Source organism: Cyrtonyx montezumae, unplaced genomic scaffold, assembly GCF_038088225.1.
Source record: "Cyrtonyx montezumae isolate F1298 unplaced genomic scaffold, pur_monq_1.0 scaffold_72, whole genome shotgun sequence".
Classification (NCBI taxonomy): domain Eukaryota; kingdom Metazoa; phylum Chordata; class Aves; order Galliformes; family Odontophoridae; genus Cyrtonyx; species Cyrtonyx montezumae.
In genome coordinates, this window is record NW_027072081.1 from 103165 (window position 1) to 126910 (window position 23746).

At 42.1% G+C, this 23746-nt stretch overlaps 1 protein-coding gene across 1 annotated transcript in view; it reads right to left on the bottom strand.

The window, feature by feature from the left end:
• Positions 1-8915: 8915 nt before the first annotated feature.
• LOC136058205 (spindlin-Z-like) overlaps positions 8916-23746 on the bottom strand; it is a 147778-nt gene continuing 132947 nt past the window's right edge. The window contains exons 3-5 of the mRNA XM_065751497.1: positions 14687-14940; positions 13824-14057; positions 8916-9115 (exon numbers count right to left, since the gene is read on the bottom strand). Of these exons, the coding sequence (XP_065607569.1) occupies positions 8916-9115; positions 13824-14057; positions 14687-14940 (688 nt within the window). The remainder of the gene's footprint in view (positions 9116-13823; positions 14058-14686; positions 14941-23746) is intronic.

Here is a 23746-nt window from a genome sequence, read left to right on the forward strand (position 1 = left end):
TTGATGGACCTAGTACAACGGTTCCATCAAAAGCCAAGGGAAAGCATGCCATCATGGCTCCTAAGGTTATGGGATGCAGGAGCTGAAAGTGTTTTAGTGAATGGAACAGAAATGTCAAAATTAGCATCTACAACAATAAACCCGGCCTTAAAACAAAGATTATATGCAGCCGTCCACTACAATGAGGAAAACCATTCTATTATAGATTGGTTGATGGCTGCATGCCGCTTAACATGGCCCAACAAAACCGATATCCCTCTTAATACTGGTTTGTGGTCCTCTATGGAGGACCTCCAGACCTACATTAGAGAACTAGGTATGAGGGAGGCTCTGTACGCAGATGCTTTTGAAAGCCCCAATACAGAGAAATTTACAGCGGGCATGAGAGATCTGATACTACAGCAGGCCCCCTCCCACCTATATGGGATGTTGGTTTCCATATTAAATCCGTTGGTGGCATCAGAGGCCATCGTACAGCAGGCAGCCCAGTTAGTGGCAGACTTAGGGGAGACGGAGCGTATAAGAACCAGGCGCAATGTTTGTGTAGTGGAAGACGCTGAGGCCTTCCCTATTAAAACTGAAAAGCCTGCTCCACGGATGCCCTGATCAGGCCCCGTAAGGGTATCCTGGAGGACTATGTTTAATGATCTCATACGGGCTGGGGTTGTGTTTACCAAAATTGATGGGCAACCCAACTTTTTTTTTTTGCAGCTGTGGAAACAGCTTAAAAATGATCAAAAATTTGAGTGCTCCCAGAAAATCGGGAGTACGAATTATACAAAAAACACCGACAACAGCCTGGAATTTGGCTGACTTTATAATACCAAACAGTAGGAAAAAACATCAGCAGGTGTCATGGGCTACAGTGCCTGAGCCACCTGTGGCAAAAGATTTAGATCTGGCAAAATTCATGGATTAACGGAAATCTCTGGTCCCCATAGGGCCTCCAGATGTGACCGGAGGCCCTATGTAGAACTAACAATATTCTGGTCCAGGACAAATGTGCAGAAGGTGATGGCTCTAGTGGATACCGACGCAGAAACATCAATTATATATGGAGACCCAAAAAAATTTAATGGTAATAGAGTGATGATTGGTGGGTTTGGGGGGCAGACTATTCCAGTCACCCAAACGTGGTTGAAATTGGGGGTTGGGCGTCTCCCGCCCCAGGAGTATAAGGTGTCGATTGCCCCAATTCCAGAATATATCCTGGGCATAGACATTCTATGGGGTCTGGCTCTCCAGACTACTGTGGGAGAGTTCAGACTACGGCAGAGGTACATTAGTATCTGGGCAATATGGACAATATTGCGAAACATGAGCCCATTTGTTTGCCAAAACCACGCCGGATTACTAATATAAGACAGTACAGACTCCTGGGTGGGCAAGAAGAAATATCAAAGACGGTGCAGGAATTAGAGAAAGTAGGTATAAGACCTGCACACAGCCCGCATAATTCCCCCATATGGCCAGTACAGAAGTCGGATGGAACACGGAGAATGATGGTGGATTATAGAGAACTAAATAAGGTCACGCCGCCCATTCATGGGGCTGTACCCAATATTGCCTCCTTAATGGACACTCTTAGTAGGGAAATCAAAACTTACCTTTGTGTCCTGGATTTAGCAAATGTGTTTTTAGCATACCTATTGCTAAAGAATCACAAGATCAATTTGCATTTACGTGGGGAGGCAGGCAGTGGACCTTTCAGGTCTTGCCACAGGGGTACGTGCACTCACCAACATGCTGTCATAATTTGGTGGCACGTGACCTGGCTGATTGGAGAAAACCAAACAATGTGAACCTATACCACTATATTGATGACCTCCTGTTAACATCTGACTCACTGGAAGCAGTAGGGGAGGCAGCAGATTCATTAACTGCCTACCTAAGTGAAAGAGGATGGGCTATCAATCCTCAAATGTGCAAGGTCCAGGACTGTCCGTAAAATTTCTGGGGGTAGTCTGGTCAGGAAAGACCAAAGTGTTACCTAATGCCATCATAGATAAGGTTCAGGCATTTCCAGTCCCTACAACACCAAAGCAGCTGCAGGAATTCCTGGGTATATTGGGATACTGGCATTCCTTTATACCTCATTTGGTGCAGCTGCTGAGACTTCTGTATAGACTTACAAAAAAGGGCCAATTATGGGACTGGGGGAGAAAGAACAGGATGCTTTTCAACAGGTGCAACAGGCGGTTAAACAAGCCCAGGCTTTGGGTCTATTTGATCCTACCCTCCCAGCTGAGCTAGATGTTCACGTAACTCCAGATGGCTTTGGCTAGGGCCTGTGACAAAATCAGAGCTCTGTTTGGACCTCCATTGGATTTTGGTCTCAGGTGTGGCATGGAGCAGAGGAAAGGTATACTATGATTGAAAAACAGTTATTGGCTGCCTATTCTGCATTACAAGCGGTAGAGCCTATAACCCAAACGGCCGAAGTTATAGTCAAGACTGCGTTGCCAATCCAGGGGTGGGTAAGAGATCTGACCCACCTTCCTAAGACAGGGGTGGCCTGGCTGCAGATGGTGGCACGATGGGTCGCCTATCTCAGTCAGAGTAGTCTCTCTTCCTCACCGTTGAAAGAAGAGCTTCAGAAGATTCTTGGCCCAGTAACGTATCATAGTGATGCACCAAAACAAACTTCGGTTGCTCCACCACAGAAGAGTCCCGTCCAGGAAGGAAAATATCATATTCCTGAAGATGCCTGGTACACGGATGGGTTCAGCAAGGGCAACCCAAGTAAGTGGAGAGCAGTAGCGTACCATCCTGCCACAGACACAATATGGTTCGAAGAGGGGGATGGTCAAAGCAGCCAGTGGGCAGAGCTGTGGGCGGTGTGGATGGTTATAACCGAAGAACCTGGTGATGGTATCCTGAATATTTGCACAGATAGTTGGGCTGTGTATCGGGGGCCTACTCTTTGGATCACACAGTGGGCCACCCAGGATTGGACTATCCACTCCCGACTGATCTGGGGCAAAGATATGTGGTTGGACATATGGAATACAGTCAAACACAGAATTGTACGTGTCTACCATGTTTCTGGTCATCAACCCTTACAGTCACCAGGAAATGATGAAGCCGTCACACTGGCCCGAGTTAGATGGGTTGAGATCTCACCATCTGAGAATATCACTTACTGGCTACATCAAAAGCTGTGGCATGCTGGGCAGAAGACCATGTGGGCAGCCGCTAAAGCGTGGGGACTGCCCGTACAACTATCGGACATAGCTCAAGCATGCTGAGACTGTGACGCCTGCTCTAAGATAAGACCGAGGTCGTTGCCTGAAACTACAGCCCATCTTGCTAGAGGACACAATCCTCTACAGAGATGGTAGGTTGATTATCTTGGGCCCCTCTATCGGTCTGAGGGGGCGAGATATGCCCTAACCTGTGTCGACACCGCGAGTGGGCTAATGCAGGCCTATCCAGTACCAAAAGCCAACCAGGCATACACTATAAAGGCACTCACAAGGTTGATGGCTGCCTACGGAACACCGCAAGTCATCGAGAGCGACCAAGGAAGTCATTTCATGGGTGCAGTGATACAATGCTGGGCAGAAGAAAATAATATTGAGTGGCGATTCCACCTGCCATATAATCCAACGGGGGCAGGCCTTATCGAATATTACAATAGTATTCTCAAGGCTGCCCTGAAGACAAACTCTCAGTCCCTGCAGGGGTGGACAAAGAGACTCCACGAGACCCTGCAGGACCTGAATGAAAGACCTAGACATGGCAGACCCAGTGCCTTGAAAATGTTACAGACAACATGGGCCTCCCCACTTAGGAACCAAATTATGGGCACCGATAATGAAGTGAAGCCTCAGATTGGCCGTGAGAACAATCTTCTGCTCCCTGCCCCTGAGGACCTAAAACCAAGTACCAATAAAATAAAATGGCCCTGGAAGGTGCAGGTAGGACCACGATGGTGCGGCCTACTTGCACCTTGGGGGAGATTATTGGAGGTGGGGGGTTCGGTAGCCCCTCCGGTAATGGGTACATGGCCTACTGAAATAATGGTTAACACTCCAGTCTCCCTTGCTAAGGGGACCCCTATCATGTCTCTGTGGCAGATCAGGACACCCCCTTTGGTGCCTGATGTAGTCGTACAGCCACAGATATCGGGTCAAAGGGTTTGGTACAGGCAGCCAGGGCATGCCCCTGTACAAGCTGAAGTGTTGACCCAAGACAGGAATACGGCCTGTATCTTACCCTGGAGAGCGGATCTTCCCCTCTTGGTACCTCTAAAACACTTATATTAGTCCCCATAAGTCTGAGTCGCTAGAAGGAACCAAACAATACTGCAGTGTTCCAGAGTTGTTATAAGACCGTGTGCAGCATCTGGTGATGGTCTAACCGGGACTGATGACACTTAAGATGGACCTGCACTGTGTGATTACATGCTTCCAGTAGATACCACCGAGCACTGGCCCAAAGAAGAGTTCGATGGATGCGCCAATCATCACTCATATCAGATTACATCAACATGTGTTGTGACGGGCAATTATGTAAGTGTCGCGATGTATTGGGTCTCTGTATCAAGGGGAGCTCACCTTATGGTTACTTGATCAGTGGTTCATGTCGTGAAGGGGTGGAGTGTATGGGAACTGCTGAATCATGGCCTGAACCACTGATTGGTCACCTGGGGTGAGCACTGAGTCAGCCATGGGCGCACAGGTGAAGGTGATATACCTGTGTGAGTGGAAGGGGTGGAGCCTGGTTCCACCTCTCCCAAACCTCATTTAAGGGCTGACCACCACCAGGGAAGGATCTCTTCTTGGAGATCCCTCCCATGTGGAGTCCCCTGCAAGCCTTGTCATCATAAAGGTGAGCCATCTTCTCTTTTGTATCATCTGTATACTGTTTATATAGAACTACTTAAAATATACCATCCCCTATACTATCTCTTTGCGGAGTACAATCATTGGGAGTTATTTACCTTACAGAGGCTCCCTACAGACTTGAATAATGTTCTGAAGAGGAGTTTTTCTGACTTTGGTAAAATACAATTCAAATATTATGCTTTATCTCAGTCACATTCTATCTTTGATGTTTCTACAGACTTGACAGAATGCTTTGGCTTAGCAAGGAAACTTATTTCATAGGGGAAAGCTTTATACCAGCATACATGACTCAACATTAAAACACTAAGTTGTTTTTAACTAAAAAAAACCTGAAACAAACCTGTAGAAACTACCTTTTCACAACATGAAGTCACATCACTACATTTTGCTCATGTGAACAAAATTTACAGTCATGAGTTGCACATAAAGGATTTATTTTAGATGTTTTAAGGATAGAGTTACATCATAATTATAAAAATTACTTACAGAATTAAGTAACAGATTTAAAGTATTCATACTTATAAATGCAGAGAACAGGGAACTGTCTAAATTTTTCAAAATAAAAATAATGTAACTGAGCTCTAAAGATGAAGTCGTTACCTAATTCTATAATGTGAATATGAAGACCTATTAACTATACACATACCAAGAACCATCCGAATTGCACTAATGAATGATGTAAAATACAAAAAGCACAGCATTTTTGAGGAACCAAAACCTTTTTTTACCATATTTTTTCCCCCTGAAACAGGTGTAATATATTCTGTCTGAAAATAAAGCCTCCCTTTTAAAATAGTTAATTTAAAGAAGGCTTCTGCCTATTGTGATAAGTAAGATGTTTCCCAACGTATTTCAGTCTTCACATAGTCCTACTTAATTTAGAGTTTGCCATTCAGAAGAAGAAAAAAAAGTAGTGTTCTACTAATCAATTGTGATTCTATTTATTCTTGAACAGAACATGTGATCCCTTCAAATGCTGTATGACACATACGACTGGGAAATTACCTTCTGTTGGCACTATGCTTGTCTCATCAGTGCATTTAATCCTACTAACAACCATTTAAACACCACGATAAGCTAATTCACAAAAAAATGAACAGCCCCCTCCTTCCCCCCCCCGAAAAAAAAAAAGGAGAAAAAAAAAAACAGAACAAAACCCAAATCTAACCATTATAACATGCACCTTTAATTTGTTACACTGAATGTTCTAACATTCTAAGCATGCAGAAAAGGATGGCCTGGGTTTAAGTTTTTTTCATTTTTAAACATTTTACATGGCAGCTTGACATCACATACGCACACACAATATACAACAGTACTACAGCAGGTAAATGAGAGAGGCCAATAACTTTTATGCAAAGATCCATGTCATGTGCCTACACAAGCCCTATGATATATTTGGAAAGCAATGTCGAGCCCCTAGAGCAAGGGGTCAACAATTAGTTACCTGGTTAACAAAAGCACTGCATGCAGATCTCACATATTAGACTAACAAAAGACTAACTAAACAAAGCCCAAAGCAGATGTCAGGGAGTGGAATTAGTCTCAAGTCTCAAAAAGGTGTTTTTTAAGCTATCAAACAAAAGAAAAAATAACCCTACCAAATAAAAATAATAAAAACATAGGAAAAAAGATTAAAAGAAAAAACCTGTGTAACAGACAAAACAGACAACAGTGACATCTAAAAACAACCAGAAATTTGACAGCTTATAGGTTAATTCTAATTATCGAAATACCTGATATATTAGAATGTTTGCATAAAACCCACAAATGCAAGCCTAATGCTAAAAAATAGTATACTTAATCCTCAGCTATTTCAAAACAAATCTTGTATTCCTTAGATGTATAACCCAAAACTCCTTGTACCAAGTTATTCATGTATCTTGTGTATAATCAATACACTCACTCGTTCTTTTGCCACAAATGTCAACTGGGGCTCATGGAGCCAGGCTCAGCTTTAAGATTTACATGCAGGACTCTAAGAGTCAATAGAAAGCACATAACAGATCTGCAGGATGAAAGCACTGTGTTGCAAATCTGCTCACTTTGTTCAAAACAGAAGGAAAATTTGCAACTCGGGTACTTAGTGCTTAAGTACTGGATTGAGAAGCTGTGAACTGAAATATAATTGCCTGCTTTGGGTTGCCCATTATGAAATACTGGACAGAATGTAATATAGTAGCAAGGGACAAAGAATTAAGGTATTATATTTATACAGTATTACCATTCAACAGCATAATGAAGCACAAGCTTTAAGGCTAAAATATGAAATCAGGCAAAGAAAAGGACAGAAAGGGACTTAATTCACTGAGTCTTTGATATCAAGAGTACCCAAAACAGAGGTCAGAGCTTTGATCTTTGAATAATAGCACCTCTCCTGAATCCTTCCACTAACAGCATAAGGTTGTATATCTATATATTCCTTCTTTCCATCAGTAGTGTTAACTGTTTTCACATACTGTATTACTTACTTTGAAGCTTGTAGAGCCCAGCTTTAAACTAACAAGACAGTTTTGTTATTGTGAAATTTTGTTGCCTTGTTGCAATTCTGATGCTTTTAAAAGCTGCTAAACTTAAAAGAAACCAACATCCTAACCTTGATTTACAACCATCTTGCAAGATTAAAACTGTGAAAGGATTTGTCTGCTATTTACATCCACAGCCTAATGCAGATGACTGAACCACTGAGACTGCCTATAGCTTCCATTAGATAGTACACCGATGGCATGCAGAACTCTAGTGCTATGGAATGAAATTCATGTTAACAGAATACCTCTAAGCAAGTACACTACAAAAGGCAACTACAGGTTGAAACTGTAGATTTGTTTGGACACTCCTTACACAGAAAAGTCAGAAAAACAATATATTGGGAACATATCTTCTTGAACCAGGATGGTTGAGAACAAACGCAAAAAGGCTGCAGGTTGCAATCTCCCATGGAGGTGTGGGTTTGAATTCCACTCCTCTGGGTGTGAAATTCAGACAGAATCCTCTGAGACTGAGCAGATGACAACAAATACTTTTTCTCTAAAGGAGGCCTTCAAAGTAAGAGGACTCCATCCCCACCTCCAAGATTGCATTTACCATGTAAAACATTAACTACTGTTAGGCTTTTAAGTCTACACATAGATATCCAGTTTGGTAGGTTCTGACATTAAATAAAAGACTACTGATTGACAATGCATAGACTGAAGTCTTCTTAAGTAGTATATATACTGTTAAACTTGTGGCACCAAGCACTTGGGTTTTGCTAAGAAATGTGTATAACAAAAGGAAGTACAACATTTAGGACTGAAGGCAGGGTTTTTTTTTCGTCTATTTTACTGGTTTCTACAACTTGTAAAAATGGGCCATTAATCTGCATTTTCTAATGAATCAATTATACAGATTAAATATATTTTTATACTTCAATGCCTTTTCACTGAAAGGTGTATAAGTAAAACACTTGATATCTTATTGCCCCGTGACTACTAAAAATGCACAATTGTTTCCATGTACTGAAAGTTCTTGAAAAGATTAATGTAAAAAAAAGACTAGAAACACAGTAAATTTCTGTTACTTGGGTTAGGCACTCCTTACTGCTGCATAAACCATTCAAACCTTTGAGAAAAGTCACCTCTGACAACCTAGAAATCAAGGACTGCCAGCAGCAAAGAAATTAAATGTAATATTAAAAAAGAAGACATTAAAAATAGCAAACTACATTTGCATGTGGCAGTTGAAGAGTTGAGTGCAACGTTGAAGAAAATGTTAAAATCTATGAAAATAATTAGATCACAATACTAGACTGACTTTGCACAGCTTGATTTTGAAGCTGTTCTTTGCTTTTAACTCCCTCCTACCCAAATATATCGACTTCCATAAAGAAATTGAGTTCTCTTATGCAAAATGTATCACATTCACATAAATGTTTGTAACATTCAGAACAAAACAGTTTTGCTAGCAGAGACTGTGAATTCACAGGGACATTTAAGCTTTCATTTAACTGAAAAGCTGTCAAGTCTTTATGTCTACAAATTTTACATGTAATAGTTCCACAAATTTGGCAAAATTTCATGATGATATCTAGGATGTCTTCACCAAATCATAGACATAAATATGGAAATCATCATCAAATTTGATGAAATAAACAGATGGTTTGGCTTCAACTTGATGAATGACCATGCCAGTCCTTTTTGATCCATCTTCTTTGGCATATTCCACTTGTTTGCCTACCAGGCTGTCCACAACTTCACCTGGTTCCCGTTCTGCTGGAGGTGAATCATCTGTAATACAAAAATATAATGTACTTTGGTAGACATTTATGGATTTTTTTTTCTCCAATATAGAAAACTGCAATAGTATTTTCAAGTTATAAGAAATAATAATAGGTTTAAAATGCAGAGCATGTCTAAAATAAGTTGTTCAGACAGACACCTAACTATTGCCACGTTTTTAGAAAGTACAGTTGTTTTTTTTAAGGTAATGCTATCTTCAGTTTTATGAAGTCAAAAATATCACTTCGCTTGGCTAAAAAAATAAATCTTGACATGAAAGTTCACACACTGGTTACAGAACATATTTGTAGATAATTGAATTTAAGCCCCCAGCAGAACAAGGCACAGAGTCTCTAAAAAAAAGGCCAGCATGCCATACCCACATGCTATATTCAAAATGTCAATGTAAGCATGCCACTGTAACAAAAATACATCTTCTAAGTGTAACCTCCTTAATCATTAAAGCTGTTAAAAGGCTTTTAACTTCTCACTAAAATTAATACTGTTGCTTAAGTCTAAATATATTATTTACATTTCTAGCAAATAATATATATTTTTTTCTAGAAAAAACCTAGCCAAAAGTATCCTTAAGGACAAAATTCACATTATCTGAAAAAGATCCAGATTCAAGAAATGTAGATCATACTTTGGAGTCTCTTAGAAACAGAGGTAAATAGAAGATAGTCTCAAAATGAGTGCGAGAGAAACAAGAGCACATTAAAAACAATTCTTAAATATGGAAAGCATATAGGCCTCTTCCCTTATTTTTCTAAAGGTGGAAGAAATCATATTTAAGGTTTTACAGAGAACAAATTATTTGAAGATGCCAACTTTGAAAGAGCTTTATTTGTTTCTTTAGGAATGGGAAGGACATTTTTTTCCCCTTTGGAGTTCACTCTTTTCAAGCCACAGATATGTTGCTTTTTGTTTAGATTGGAAAAAAGTCTAAAAGCCTAAGATTACTTTAAAGGTTACGCAAATAAATGCTACCTGTTTACTCAGCCATCTGACTATTTATCATCAGTGATAGATCTGAAGGAAGACAGTCTCAAACTCAATGAATGAATTTTAACTAATATTTCTACTGTGAAATCAAGTGGTACAAGCTCTTTAGAAGAGATAGACATGGAAGGAGGTGCATAGGTGTTGCCCTCTATGTTAAGAAATGGATAGATTGCAAAGAGCTGCCTTTTGAGAAACAGCCATGAACAAGTTAACAACTTGTGGGTAAAAATTAGTGATGGAACCAATGAAGGAGATCTTGGGGTCTGATCAGGGTCTACTACAGGCTGCCTGATCAAAGGAAGTCCGTGGATGAGGCCTTCTTGCTTCAACTACAAGAACCATCCTGCTGATAGACTCTCATCCTGATGGGGGATTTCAACCAGCTGGATGTCTGTTGGGAAAGCAAAAGAGCAGGCTGTAAGCAAACCAGGAGGTTCCTTGAGTGCACTGAGGATAACTTTCTGGCCCAGGTATTAAAAAAAGCAACCAGAGGTGAAGCATTACTGGACCTGGTGCTCGCAAATGCAGATGAACTCATTAAAGATTTTAAGATTGGAGGCAGTCTGGGCTGTAGCAACCATGCCCTAGTTGAGTTAATGATCTCTGTGGAAATATTGCCTTGTGACTCAGCAGTTCCGTAGCTGGTGAAAACATCATGAAGTCCTGGGAGAAGTGAAAACCAAGATCCTTGGGTGCCTTGCAGTTGGGCATTGTTTTGTTATAGAGCAGTTGCTGTTGTTTAGCAGGATAGTTAACTAATGAGTTGTTAAGTAGTCTGTGAGCACAAGGGTATAAGAAGGGATCCTGTTCATAATAAAAAAAACTTCTCTCTGATTCCTTGACTGAATTCTAGCACCTGTGTGGTTACCCTGCCACAGATCTCGAGGAATATGGGCCTTGAAAAGACCTAAGTTTTCTGAACTTCAGAAGACCAGGCCTCCAGCTGTTTAAAGAATTAGTGATTAGTGGGAGAGATACCCTAGGAAGCTGTCCTTAGGGACAAAGGAACTGAACAGAGCTGGCAATAATTTAAGAACACCTTTCCTAGAGCGCAAGAGCTCTCCATTACCATGTGTAAGAAATCAAGTAGGGGAGGCTGGAAACTGGCATGGCTGAGCAAGGACCTGCTGGTCAAACTGGGGTGTAAGAAGGAAGTGCACAGGCAGCGGAAGCAGGGACATGGTCTAGGAAGAGTGAGTACAGGGCTGCTGTCTGGATGTGTAGAGATGAGATCAGGAAAGCCAAGGCATGGATGGAACTGAAATTGACAAGGGATGTGAAAAATAACAAGGGATTCTATGGGTACAGTGGTCAGAAGAGAAAGGCCAATAAGAGTGCACCCTCTGTAATAAATGAGAAAGAACTGGTCACAACAGACTTCTCATGTCTCTCACATCCCTGAACCTCTAGGCATGGGTTGGAGGAGCAAAATCCTTCGCACTATAAGAGAAGAGCAAGTCTGAGACCACCTAATGACACTGAATGTGTACAAGTGTATGAGGTTAGGCAACATGCAACCCAAGGTCCTGAAGGAACTGGCTGATGTAGTTGCCAAGCCACTCTCCATCATATTTGAAAAGTCATGGCTGTCACATGAAGTCCCTGGTGACTGGAAAAAGGGAAACATCACTTTAATTTTTAAGAAGGGTAGAAAGGATGACCCAAGGAACTAAAGACCAGTGAGCCTCACCTCTATGCATGAGAAGGTCATGGAAGAAATGTTAAAGCACGTGCAAGACAAGGAGTTGATCTGCAATAGCAAGCATGGCTTCACCTAGGGCAACTTATATGAATCTGGTGGCCTTCTATAATGAAGTGATGAAATCATTTGACAAGGGAAGACCAAATGATGTTATCTACCTGGACTTGTGTAAAGCCTTAAACATGGTCCCACACGTCATCCTTATCTCTAAATTGGAGAGTTGTGGTCAACATCTCTATGTCCAAGTGGAGTCTGGTTACAAATGGTGTCCCTCAGGGGTCTGTATTGGGACCAGTACTGTTTAACATCTGAGTTGGTGAAATGGGCAGTGGTATCGAGTGCACTCTCATCAAGTTTGCAGATGACACCAGGCTGAGTGGTGCAGTTGATACAACAGAAGAAAGGGATGCCATCCAGAGGGACCTAGAGAAGCTTGAAAATCAGGCCCATATGAACAGAATGAGGTTCAACAAGGCCAAGTGCAAGGTGATGCACCTGATTAGGACAGTCCCATACATGAATACAAACTGGGAGAAGAATTCATGGAGAGCAGCTCTGCGGAGAAGGACATGGGGGTTCTGGTGGATGAAAAACTTGACAGGAGCCAGCAGTGTGCACTTGCAGCCTAGAAGGCCAACTGTATCCTGGGCTGAAAAGAGGGGTGGCCAGCAGGGTGAGGGAAGTGATTGTCCTCCTCTACTCTGCTTCTGTGAGGTTCCCCATCTGGAGTATTGCATCCAGGTCTGAGGCCCCCAGCACAAGAAAGACTGAAACTGTCACAGCAGGTCCAGAGGGGAGACCTCATTGTGACCTTCCAGTACTTGAAGAGAGCTTATAAGCAAGAAGGGGAGTGTCTTTTTACATGGACTGATAAGAGAAGGGAGAATGGTTTTAAACTAAAAAAGGGGAAATTTAAATCAGATGTTAGTAACAAATTCTTTACTCAGAGGGTGGTGAGGCACTGGAACAGGCTGCCCAGAGAATGTGTGGATGCCCCATCCCTGTAGGTGTTCAAGGACAGGTTGGATTGGGCCTTGGGCAACCTAACCTAGTGGGTGGCATCTCTGTCCATGACAGTGGGGTTGGAACTAGATAATTGTTAAGGTCTCTTACAACTCGAGCCATTCTATGATTGCATAGCACTAATTATCTAATTAATAATTTATTTTAAAGACAAAATTGTCTCTCTGATTGAGAGGTGTTTATTAAGTGAAGGGAGAGTACAATATTTGTATTAGAAAATTATATTTGTACAGGGCCTGTACTAGAAATAGTGTAGCCAGCAGGAGCAGGGAGGTGATCATTCCCCTGTACTCAGCTCTGGTGCAGCCGCACCTCGAGTACTGTGTTCAGTTTTGGGCCCCTCACTACAAGAAGGACATTAAGGCCCTGGAGCGTGTTCGGAGAAGGGCAACAAAACTGGTGAGGGGTCTGGAGCACAAGTCTTATGAGGAGTGGCTGAGGGAGCTGGGATTGTTTAGTCTGGAGAAGAGGAGGCTCAGAGGATACCTTATTGCACTCTACCACTTCCTGAAGGGGGGTTGTGGTGAGGAGGAGGTTGGCCTCTTCTCCCAGATAACTAATGACAGGACAAGAGAGAATGGCCACAAGTTGCGCCGGGGAAGATTTAGATTAGACCTGAGGAAAAAATTTTTCTCTGAAAGAGTGGTCAGGCACTGGAATGGCCTGCCTAGGGAGGTGGTTGAGGCACCATCCCTAGCGCTGTTCAAGAAGCGTTTAGATGAGGTGCTAAGGGATTTGATTTAGTAGTTTAGTGGGTAGGGATGGTGATAGATAGGAGGATGGTTGGACTAGATGATCTTGTAGGTCCTTTCCAACCTAATGTATCTTTGAATCTATGAATCTATATTTAAAAAAAAATATATAAAAGGGAATAACAATCAAGGCCCTTGTTTGTCAGCTCTCTTTTCTGTAAATAAACCGTAAGCCAAACAAGAATACAAAGAGAGATGCCAATTTCCAGAAGAAAAAAGTAACCAGCCAACTTACTGGAATCAGGCATAATGCGAAGATCACCTTCTTTATAATCATCTAAGAGTTGGTACATGTACAAGACAGGATCTTTCTCATAGGTGATATAAAACCATGTGTTCATAATAGGAGCTCGAGCCAAGACCATCCCCCTCCATTCGTCTTTTGAGCCATCCTCTGTCTCAAACATATGTTCCACAGCTTTGCCTATCATTGTGTCTGCCAGGTGGGCATCACTAATTCGAGATGAAGCTGAAATGACAGCAGTTCATAAGTAAGTTCATTAAAAAATACAGATGCAAGTCTTCATAAAAAAATAATCTTTATCCAAATTCATGAATAAATTTGTTTGAAAGTTGGTCAATTCACATACATAACAAATACCGTCCATTCCAGAGAGCTGAGGATTAAAAATCTGCAGAACTTTAAGAATTATTTTGACATGTTTATACTCTTATCATCATTGTCCATCAAAGTATCATAATGCAATGTAGAGAGACCTATATAGGGCATAGCAATAAATAATGTCTGCATTTTCAGTATTTGTATTGTGAGGGAGAAGGAAGGAAGAAAGGCCAATATAGAACAGCTCTATGAAATTATTAATGAAGTTGTTGAGTTTGGTCCTCCCTAACCCCATTCTAGAGATTGCTACTGATCTCTGCAGAAAAACAAGATCTTATTCCATTTAGAAATAAGTAATTACTAGGGTAAACTTTGAACTTTGTGAACAGTGTGAAAATTTGGACTATTTGCAATGTGACAAAACGTGATTTAATAAAATTTAAATGTTCTGATATTATCTTGCGGGAAAATCAGGAAAGATTAGTGGAGAGCATTAACTATTAAATGACAACATATATAGGAAAAAAAACTCTTACCAACTCTGTCTGGAAGGACTTCAAGTGCTGAAACTCTTTCATCTTTGTGCAGTTCTAGTCCATACACACAATCGAATCCATCATACTTTATAAGATAGAGAGAAGGATTTACAGGAACTTGATCAAGAACTGTGCCCTTCCATTGTGTTATGGGTCCGCTTCCTTCCTTCCAGCCATGCTGTATTCTGCAGCCTACAATGTTTCTTCGTGGCTGAGAAATAGGTTTGCTTGGTCCCACATTGTTTCTATGCTTTCTGTACACAGATAGAAACATAATATTAAACAAGTACATACTCAAAATTCTAGTCTGTACTGGAAAAAAAACAAACAACAAACACACTGAAAAGTAGGGAAATGCTTTCAATGTTTTGCATAAAGTTGCTTTTGTAATAATAGTTTCTAAACCTTGTTTGCTTAAGCCAAAAGAACTATTTCAGCTGCTGCATCAATGAACATCAAAATTCATTTGTTAAAACCCTAAATCAGGTCTCAAAGAGCAATGTTACTTGACAATATTGACTTTGCTACTTCATTGCTCTCAGCAGCACAGTAAACATAATTCCCTTATCCCAGAAGGGAGAAGTCAGTGGAAGTATTAGTTGTGGCTTAAAAATTCAAGGCATTTTTTTTCCCTAACCTGTTTTGTCACCTGAAGGAAATTTCACTTCCAGACACCTTTGACTTCAACTGTTTTTAAAGGCACATGGCAGCAAAAATATTCTTCTAACATTTCTTTTTAGTACATCACAAGAAAAATGATATGCCAAGGTAAAACCAATATTCCTTAGATTAAATATACTTTTTTGCATTTCTGCCATTTTTTAACGCAACTTCCATGGAAAGATTTTCACTAGTGAATATCAGTTCTTCAGATAAACAGTCATCAAAGCTATTTCACACTTTCAAACCACTAAAGCATTACACAAGTTTTATTCTACTCAGTTTTTAAAAAAGTAAAACAAACCTAAAAATAAAATATAACAGTTTTGAATACAAGTGGAAAAAAACATGAGCATTACAACAGTATATTGGCAATAAATATATATTATATTTAATTTAGCATGTTATGATATACATACTCATTCCTGAAGTGATATTTTGAAGATTGCCTAATTCACATTTTCAAGAATGTTAGTTAATTCCAAAACAAATTTCTGGATTAAATACTAGTTACAATGCACTAAATTTAACTGTCAGTAATACATAAATAATTAGCATGCATATGGCAACTGCTGAGTCACAACCTGCACAGAAGGTGCAGGGTCCGGGCCTATCTGTGAAATTCCTGGGAGTAGTTTGGTCAGGAAAGACCAAAGTACTACCCAGTGCAGTAACAGATAAGGTTCAGGCATTCCCAGTCCCTACAATATCTAAGCAGCTGCAAGAATTTTTGTGTATATTGAGATACTGATGTTCCATTATACCCCACTTAGCGCAGATGCTGAGGCCTTTGTATCGACTCACAAAGGGCCAACTATGGAACTGAGGGAGAATGGAACATGAGGCTTTCCAACAGGCAAAACTGGCTGTTAAACAAGACTAGGCACTGGGTATATTTGATACTACCCTCCCAGCCGGACTGGACATCCATGTCACTCAGGGCAGCTTTGGCTGGGGCCTGTGGCAATGCCAGAGTTCCGTTTGAACCCCGATCAGGTTTTGGTCTCATGTCTGGAATGGGGCAGAAGAAAGATACAGAATGATTGAAAAAGTTATTGGCTGCCTACTCCGCACTGCAGGCAGTAGTGGCCAATAACCCAAACATCTGAAATCATATTCAAGACCGCTTTGCCAATTCAGGGGTGGGTAAGAGATCTGACCCACCTTCCTAAGACAGGGGTGGCCCAAGCACAGACTGTGGCGTGATGGGTGTCCTATCTCAGCCAGAGTAGTCTGTCTTCATCACCATTAAAAGAACTTCAGAAGATCCTAGGCCCACTGACATATCACTGTGATGTGCCAGAAGAGACTGGTGGTGGTTGCTCCACCAGAGAAGAATCATGTTCAGGAAAGAAAATATCCCATACCTGAAGATGCCTGGTATATGGATGGGTCCAGCAAAGGTAACCTGAGCAAGTGGAGAGCAGTGGCATACCATCCCTCCACTGAAACAATCTGATACTAAGAGGGGGATGGTCAGAGTATCCAATGGGCCGTGTGAATGGTTATAACTAAAGAACCTGGTAACAGTGCACTGAACATCTGCACAGATAGTTGGTTTGTGTACTGGAGTGTATGGGAACTGTTGAATCATGGCCTGAACCACTGATTGATCACCTGAGGTGAGCACTGAGTCAGCCACAGGAGCACAGGTGAAGGCAATTCACCTGTGTGACTGAAGGGGTGGAGTCTGGCTCCACCTCTCCCAGACCCCATTTAAGGGCTGACCAGAACTGGGGAAAGATCTTTTGTTAGAGGTCCCTGTGGAGTTCTGGGTGAGCCTTCACTGTTAGTGACAGATGAGCTTTTCTTTATTTACTGGTTGTCTGTATACCATCTGGATAAGCCATACAAAAATATACTGTTCACTTTCATTATTTTGTGTGGGTACTGTTCTTTTTGGTTATTCACCCTACACAGGGGCTCACTCTTTGGATTGCACAGTGGGCCACCCAGGAATGGACTATCCACACCTGACTAATCGGGGGAAAAAATATTTGGTTAGACATATGGAATACAGTTAAACACAGGACTGTATATGTCTACCATGTTTCTGGTTATCAACCTCTACAATCACCGGGGAGTGGTGAAGCTGACACACTGGCCTGAGTTCAATGGATTGATAATTCACCATCTGAGAACACTGCCTGCTGGTTACATCAAAAGCTGTGGCATGCAGGACAAAAGACAATGTGGGCAGCCAATAAAGCATGGGGGCTACCTATACAACTATTTGATATCATCCAGGCATGCTAAGACTGTGATGCTTGCTCCAAAATAAGACCAAGACCATTCCCTGAAACAACAGCCCATCTTGCAAGAGGGCACAGTCCTCTACAGAGATGTCAGGTCGGTTACATTGGGCCCCTCCCTTGGTCTAAAGAGGCAAGATGTGCCCTGAACTGCGTTGACGCAGCAAGTGGGCTAATACAGGCCTATCCAGCACCAAGAGCAAATCAGGTATATAGCATCAAGGGACTAACCAAGTTGATGTCTACCTACAGGACACCTCAAGTCATTGAAAGCAACCAAGGGACTCATTTTACTGGTGGAATGGTACAACGCTGAACAGAAGAAAAGAACATTGAGTGGTGATTCCACCTGCTGTATAATCTGACAGGGGCAGGCCTTATTGAATGCTCTAATGGTATTCTTAAGGCAGCCCTGAAGAAAAGCTCTAAGTCCCTGCAGGGGTGAACAAAGAGACTGCATGAAACCCTGCAGTACCTGAATGAAAGACCTAAGGATGGCAAACCCAGTGTCCTAAAGATGCTTCAGATGACTTAGCCCTCCCCCCTTAGGGGAGGAGATGTGGTTAGACATATAGAATGTGGTTAAACACAGGACTGTGCGTGTCTACCATGTTTCTGAGTATTACCCCATGCAATCACTAGGAAATGATGAAGCTGACACATTGAGTATGGTGGATTGAGAACTCTCTTTCTGAGAACATTGCCCCCTGGCTACACCAGAAGCTGTGACATGCTGGACAGAAGAAAAGATGGGCAAAAACCAAAGTATGGGGGCTGCCCATAACAATGTCAGATAGTCAACTAGATCTGATGGGGGAAGAGGACGGAGGTCAACAGGACAGAGAAGGGCTTGGGGATGTTGTTGTAGGAGATTGCAGGGAAATACCTATGGATTGTCCTGTAGGATCTTGCGAGGACTCCCCAGAGGAGTTACCATTGCGAATTCCCCACATGAAGTCTTCTCTCACACCTTTGGGGATACCTGCACCTGTTGCTTCCCTAAAGTGTCTGTATACTAATGTGCGTGGCATGGGAAATCAACAGGAAGAGTTAGAGGTCTGCGTGCAGTCGCAAGGCCATGATCTCATAGTGATCACAGAGACATGGTGGGATAGCTTGCATGTCTGGAATACTCTTATGGATGGCTACGTGCCTTTTAGGAAAGACAGGATGGTGAGGCAGGGTGGTAAAGTTACTCTTTATGTGAGAGAGCAGCTAGAATGTATTGAACTTTGCCTGGGGGAGGGTGATGTACCAGTAGAGAGCTTGTGGGTGAGAATTAAGGGGCAGGATTGTGTGGGGGACACTGTTGTGGGGGTGTATTACAGGCCCCCTGATCAGGAGGAGGAAGATGACAAGACCTTCTACAAGCAGCTGGAAGAAGCCTTGTGATCTCAGGCACTGGTTTTTATGGGAGACTTTAATTATCCAGATGTTTGTTGGGAAAGCAACATGGCCAGGCTCACGTGCTTCAGACTGTTCCTTCAATGTGTTGAAGATAACTTTCTGTTGCAGGAGGCAGAGGAGCCAACGAGGAGTGGGGGGTTGCTGGACCTTGTTCTTACTAATAAGGATGGGATTGTTAGGAAAGTGAAAGTTGGGGGCAGATTGGGATGTAGTGATCACAAGATGATGGAGTTTAACATCTTGAGTGGAAAAAGCAAAGCAAAAGGTAGGATTGCTACCCTGGACTTCAGGAGAGCTGACTTCAGTCTCTTCTGGGACCTTCTTGGAGCTATCCTATGGACTAGGGTGTTAGAAGGCAAGGGGGCCTGTGAGAGCTGGTCAGCATTTAAACAATGCTTCCTCCAAGCTCAGGATTGGTGCATTCCTGTGAGTAAGAAATTGGGCAAGGGTGGCAGGAGACCTGTGTGGATGAGCAAGGAGCTCGTGCATAAACTCAAAGGGAAGAGAAAGTTCCATGAAATGCAGAAAAAGGGTCTGACCACATGGGAAGAATATAAGAATGTTGTCAGGGCCTGCAGGGATGCAACAAGGAATTGGGCCTGGCAAAGGATATAAAGAATATAAAAGAAATGTTTTTATAAGTATGTCAACAGAAAAAGGAAGACTAGGGAAAATGTGGGTCCCCTACTAAACGAGGAGGTTGTTCTGGTAGTGGGGGATGCAGAGAAGACAGAGATACTGAATGCCTTCTTTGCTTCTGTCTTCACTGTGGGAACTCCCCCTCAGGACTCCAGGACTGTGGGGGTAAGTGAGAGGGTCTGTGGAATGGAAGGCTCCCCTTTGGTGAGCGAGGAGATGGTCCAATAGCATCTAGGCAATGTCAATGTATGTAAATCCATTGGCCCTGAAGGGGTACATCCACATGTGCTGAGGGAGTTGGCAGAGGTGACTGCTGAACTGCTCTCTATCATCTTTGAGAGGTCCTGGAGAATGAGAGAGGTGCCTGAAGACTGGAGGGTAGCCAATGTCACTCCAGACTTCAAAAAGGAAAAGAAGGAGGATCCAGGGAACTACAGGCCAGTCAGCCTCACCTCCATCCTTGGAAAGGTGATGGAACAGTTTGTTCTGGATGCCATCTCCAGGCAGTTGGAAGAAAAGAGTTATCAGGAGTAGGTAGCATGGGTTCACCAGGGGGAGGTCATGCTCAACCAACCTGGTGGACTTCTATGATGTCATTACTGGCTGAGTGGATAGGGGGAGAGAAGTGGATGTAGTCTACCTTGATTTCAGCAAGGCATTTGACACTGTCTCCCACAGAATCCTTATCACAAAGTTGAGGAAGTGTGGAATAGATGGACAGTGAGGTGGGTTGAGAACTGGCTGACTGGTAGAGCTCAGAAGGTTGTGATTGGTGGCACAGAGTCAGGTTGGAGGCCTGTATTTAGTGTTGTTTCTCAGGAGTCAGTGCTGGGTCCAGTCCTGTTAACCATGTTCATCTATGATCTTGATGAGGGGATAGAGTAAACACTCAGCAAGTTTGCTGATGATACAAAGCTGAGAGGAATGGCTGACATGCCAGAAGGCTGTACTGCTATTCAGAAAGACCTGGACAAGCCAGAGAGTTGGGCAGAAAAAACACAGACGAGATTTAACAAAAGCAGGTGTCGAATCTTGCACCTAGGGAGGAATAACCGCATGTACCTGTAGAGGTTGGGGGATGACTTGCTGGAAAGGAGCTCTGAGGAGAGGGACATGGGTGTCCTGGTGGTCCATGGGTTGACCGTGAGCCAGCAGTGTGCCCTGACGGGCAAGAAGGCCAATGGTATCCTGGGGTGCATTAAAAAGAGCGTGAAAGTGAGCAAGCTACTCTGTGGTACTTAGCTGCCTACTGGGATTGAGTGATAACAGTTGGCCTTAAACAATAAATCTCTACATATGGATCATCTAAAAGAACCTGGTCAGGGAGTGTTGAACATGTATGCACATTTATAACTTCAGTGTCTATCAATAAAATAAATACACCTAGTATATCTTTAGAAACATGTTCAGAGTGTTGTCTTCAAATGCTTAAATTTACACTTATGGAAAAATACAATTGAGTTCCGCTACAGATCCAAGTAAATTCTTTAATGTTCTGAACATATTCCAAGCATAGCTTTGGCATATGCATTTTGAAAATTAACTTTCATAACAGTAGTAATGCCACATGAGTCAATCACTGAAAATGCCACTAATCTTAAAATTTTTCATGAATATTTTAATCCTTGGATTTTCAGATGGAGAAATAAAGAGGACATATATCAAGTGACAGAAATGCCAGAATTAAAATAAGACTATACTTTATGCTTTCAACACTCAAACTTGTACTGAATCCATGGAAAGATAAAATTCCAGCTGCCATTAAAAATGGAGATTCAAATTTTCAAAAATTAGATTTGTCTGAAACTGATGAGGAATTTGTTGACTCTAACGCTAGAGAATTCCCTGTTTGGTGGGCTTCCAAAGATTCACCTTCCTTGCAACCCACTGAGTAGGATGAGACAAGGCCCTTTATGCTAATAGCTAGAGTAAGGATTCTATTTGTAATTTTAGACTATTAAAATACCAAGTAAATAGAACTTTCCTTTTCACACTTATAAGAACTATTATAATATCTTTTATTTCCTAGCTAATAAGTGTGACTAGAAACCCAAATGACTTTAGGAGTGGACTGCAACTAAATGTACATTGTCATCAAATCAATAGCCAGCTCATAGGTAAATGAGGAAAAAAATTAGAAGATATATATCTTAAAAAAAAAAACAATTTTCAAAAAGTAAAGGAAGAGCATCATCAGAACATGAACACAGATTTCATGTTTTCCATTTGTGGTTCATGAGTATGATTTAACTAAATTAGTTCAAGTAGTTAAAACTATATAGAAAAATCATATATTCAGCAGTGATTCAACACAAAATTGTTTTCCGTCCTCTGCTCAGAATTGTTTTCCGTCCTCCCTATTGCTCAGTTTCTTCTGTCAGTAGCTTAAGATAGTTCCCAGTTATGACATTTAGATTATTAGTGTGAATAGAGCCTACTTACAAGAAGAGATGATAACAAGGTACATGAAAAACATACCCATACTAGTACTAATGATATATTTTGGTAATAATTCACATTTGTGTTTTGTATTTCCTTGTACTCAGACAATACAAACTCCTTTTAAAAACATCTTCACTTAAACTACTGAACCATGTAATGCTTCACATAGCTAGACATCCTCTGAAATTGCAACAGTTCACTGAACAATTTCCCTCCCCTATAGCAACTATAAATAGGGAGATGGAACAACATGAAATCCTTACATTTAACATCTTTTATTTTTATCCTTACAGAGTAAGGACAAAATAGAAATTACCCAATGCATCTATGTGCCTGAATCTATCTCTATTCAACTGAATTACCTCATCAATATAGTTTTTCTACTGTAAATGGAAAAAACCAATAACTCTATAGACTACTTGTAGGGTCCAAGTTCAAAAGCATCCAGATAGTTCTTGAAATTACATCTAAACTTAAAGGGAGAGGGAAACATTTAAGATGTTAACAGATTGTGGGGTTTCTTCCCCCACTCTGAAAAGCATTTTCATTACTGCTAACAAAGTATAGTCAAGCAATAATTCTTGCAAGTGAGGATTTTGAAATCAAAACAAGTCTAACAATAAAAAAAGCTGGGAGGAATGGCTGACATGCCAGAAGGCTGTGCTACCATTCAGTGAGACCTGGACAGGCTGGAGAGTTGGGCAGAAAGAAACCAGACGAGGTTTAACAACAGCAAGTGTAGAGTCTTACACCTAGGGAGGAATAACCGCATGCACCGGTAGAGGTTGGGGGGGTGACCTGCTTGAGAGGAGCTCTGAGGAGAGGGACAGGGGTGTCCTGGTGAATGACAGGCTGGCCGTGAGCCAGCAGTGAGCCCTGGTGGCCAAGAAGGCCAATAGTATCCTGGGGTGCATTAAAAAGAGCGTGGCCAGCAGGTCGAGAGAGGTGATCCTCCCCCTCTACTCTACCCTGGTGAGGCCTCACCTGGAGTATTGAGTCCAGTTCTGGGCTCCCGGGTACAAAGAAGTCAGGGATCTCCTCAAAAGAGTTCAGTGGAGGGAAACAAAGATGATAAAGGATGTGGAAACCTGACGAGGAGAGGCTGAGAGACCTGGGTCTGTTCAGTCTTGAGAAAAGAAGACTCAGAGGGGATCTGATCCACGCTTATAAATATAGGTTCATAAGGATGGAAAGGACCTACAAGATCATCTAGTCCAACCATCCTCCTATCACCATCCCTACCCACTAAACTACTAAATCAAATCCCTTAGCACCTCATCTAAACGCTTCTTGAACAGCGCTAGGGATGGTGCCTCAACCACCTCCCTAGGCAGGCCATTCCAGTGCCTGACCACTCTTTCAGAGAAAAAATGTTTCCTCAGGTCTAATCTAAATCTTCCCCGGCGCAACTTCAGGCCATTCCCTCTCATCCTGTCATTAGCTATCAGGGAGAAGAGGCCCACCCCCTCCACACCACAACCTCCCTTCAGGAAGTGGTAGAGTGCAATAAGGTCTCCTCTGAGCCTCCTCTTCTCCAGACTAAACAATCCCAGCTCCCTCAGCCGCTCCTCATAAGACTTGTGCTCCAGACCCCTCACCAGTTTTGTTGCCCTTCTCTGAACATGCTCCAGGGCCTCAGTGTCCTTCTTGTAGTGAGGGG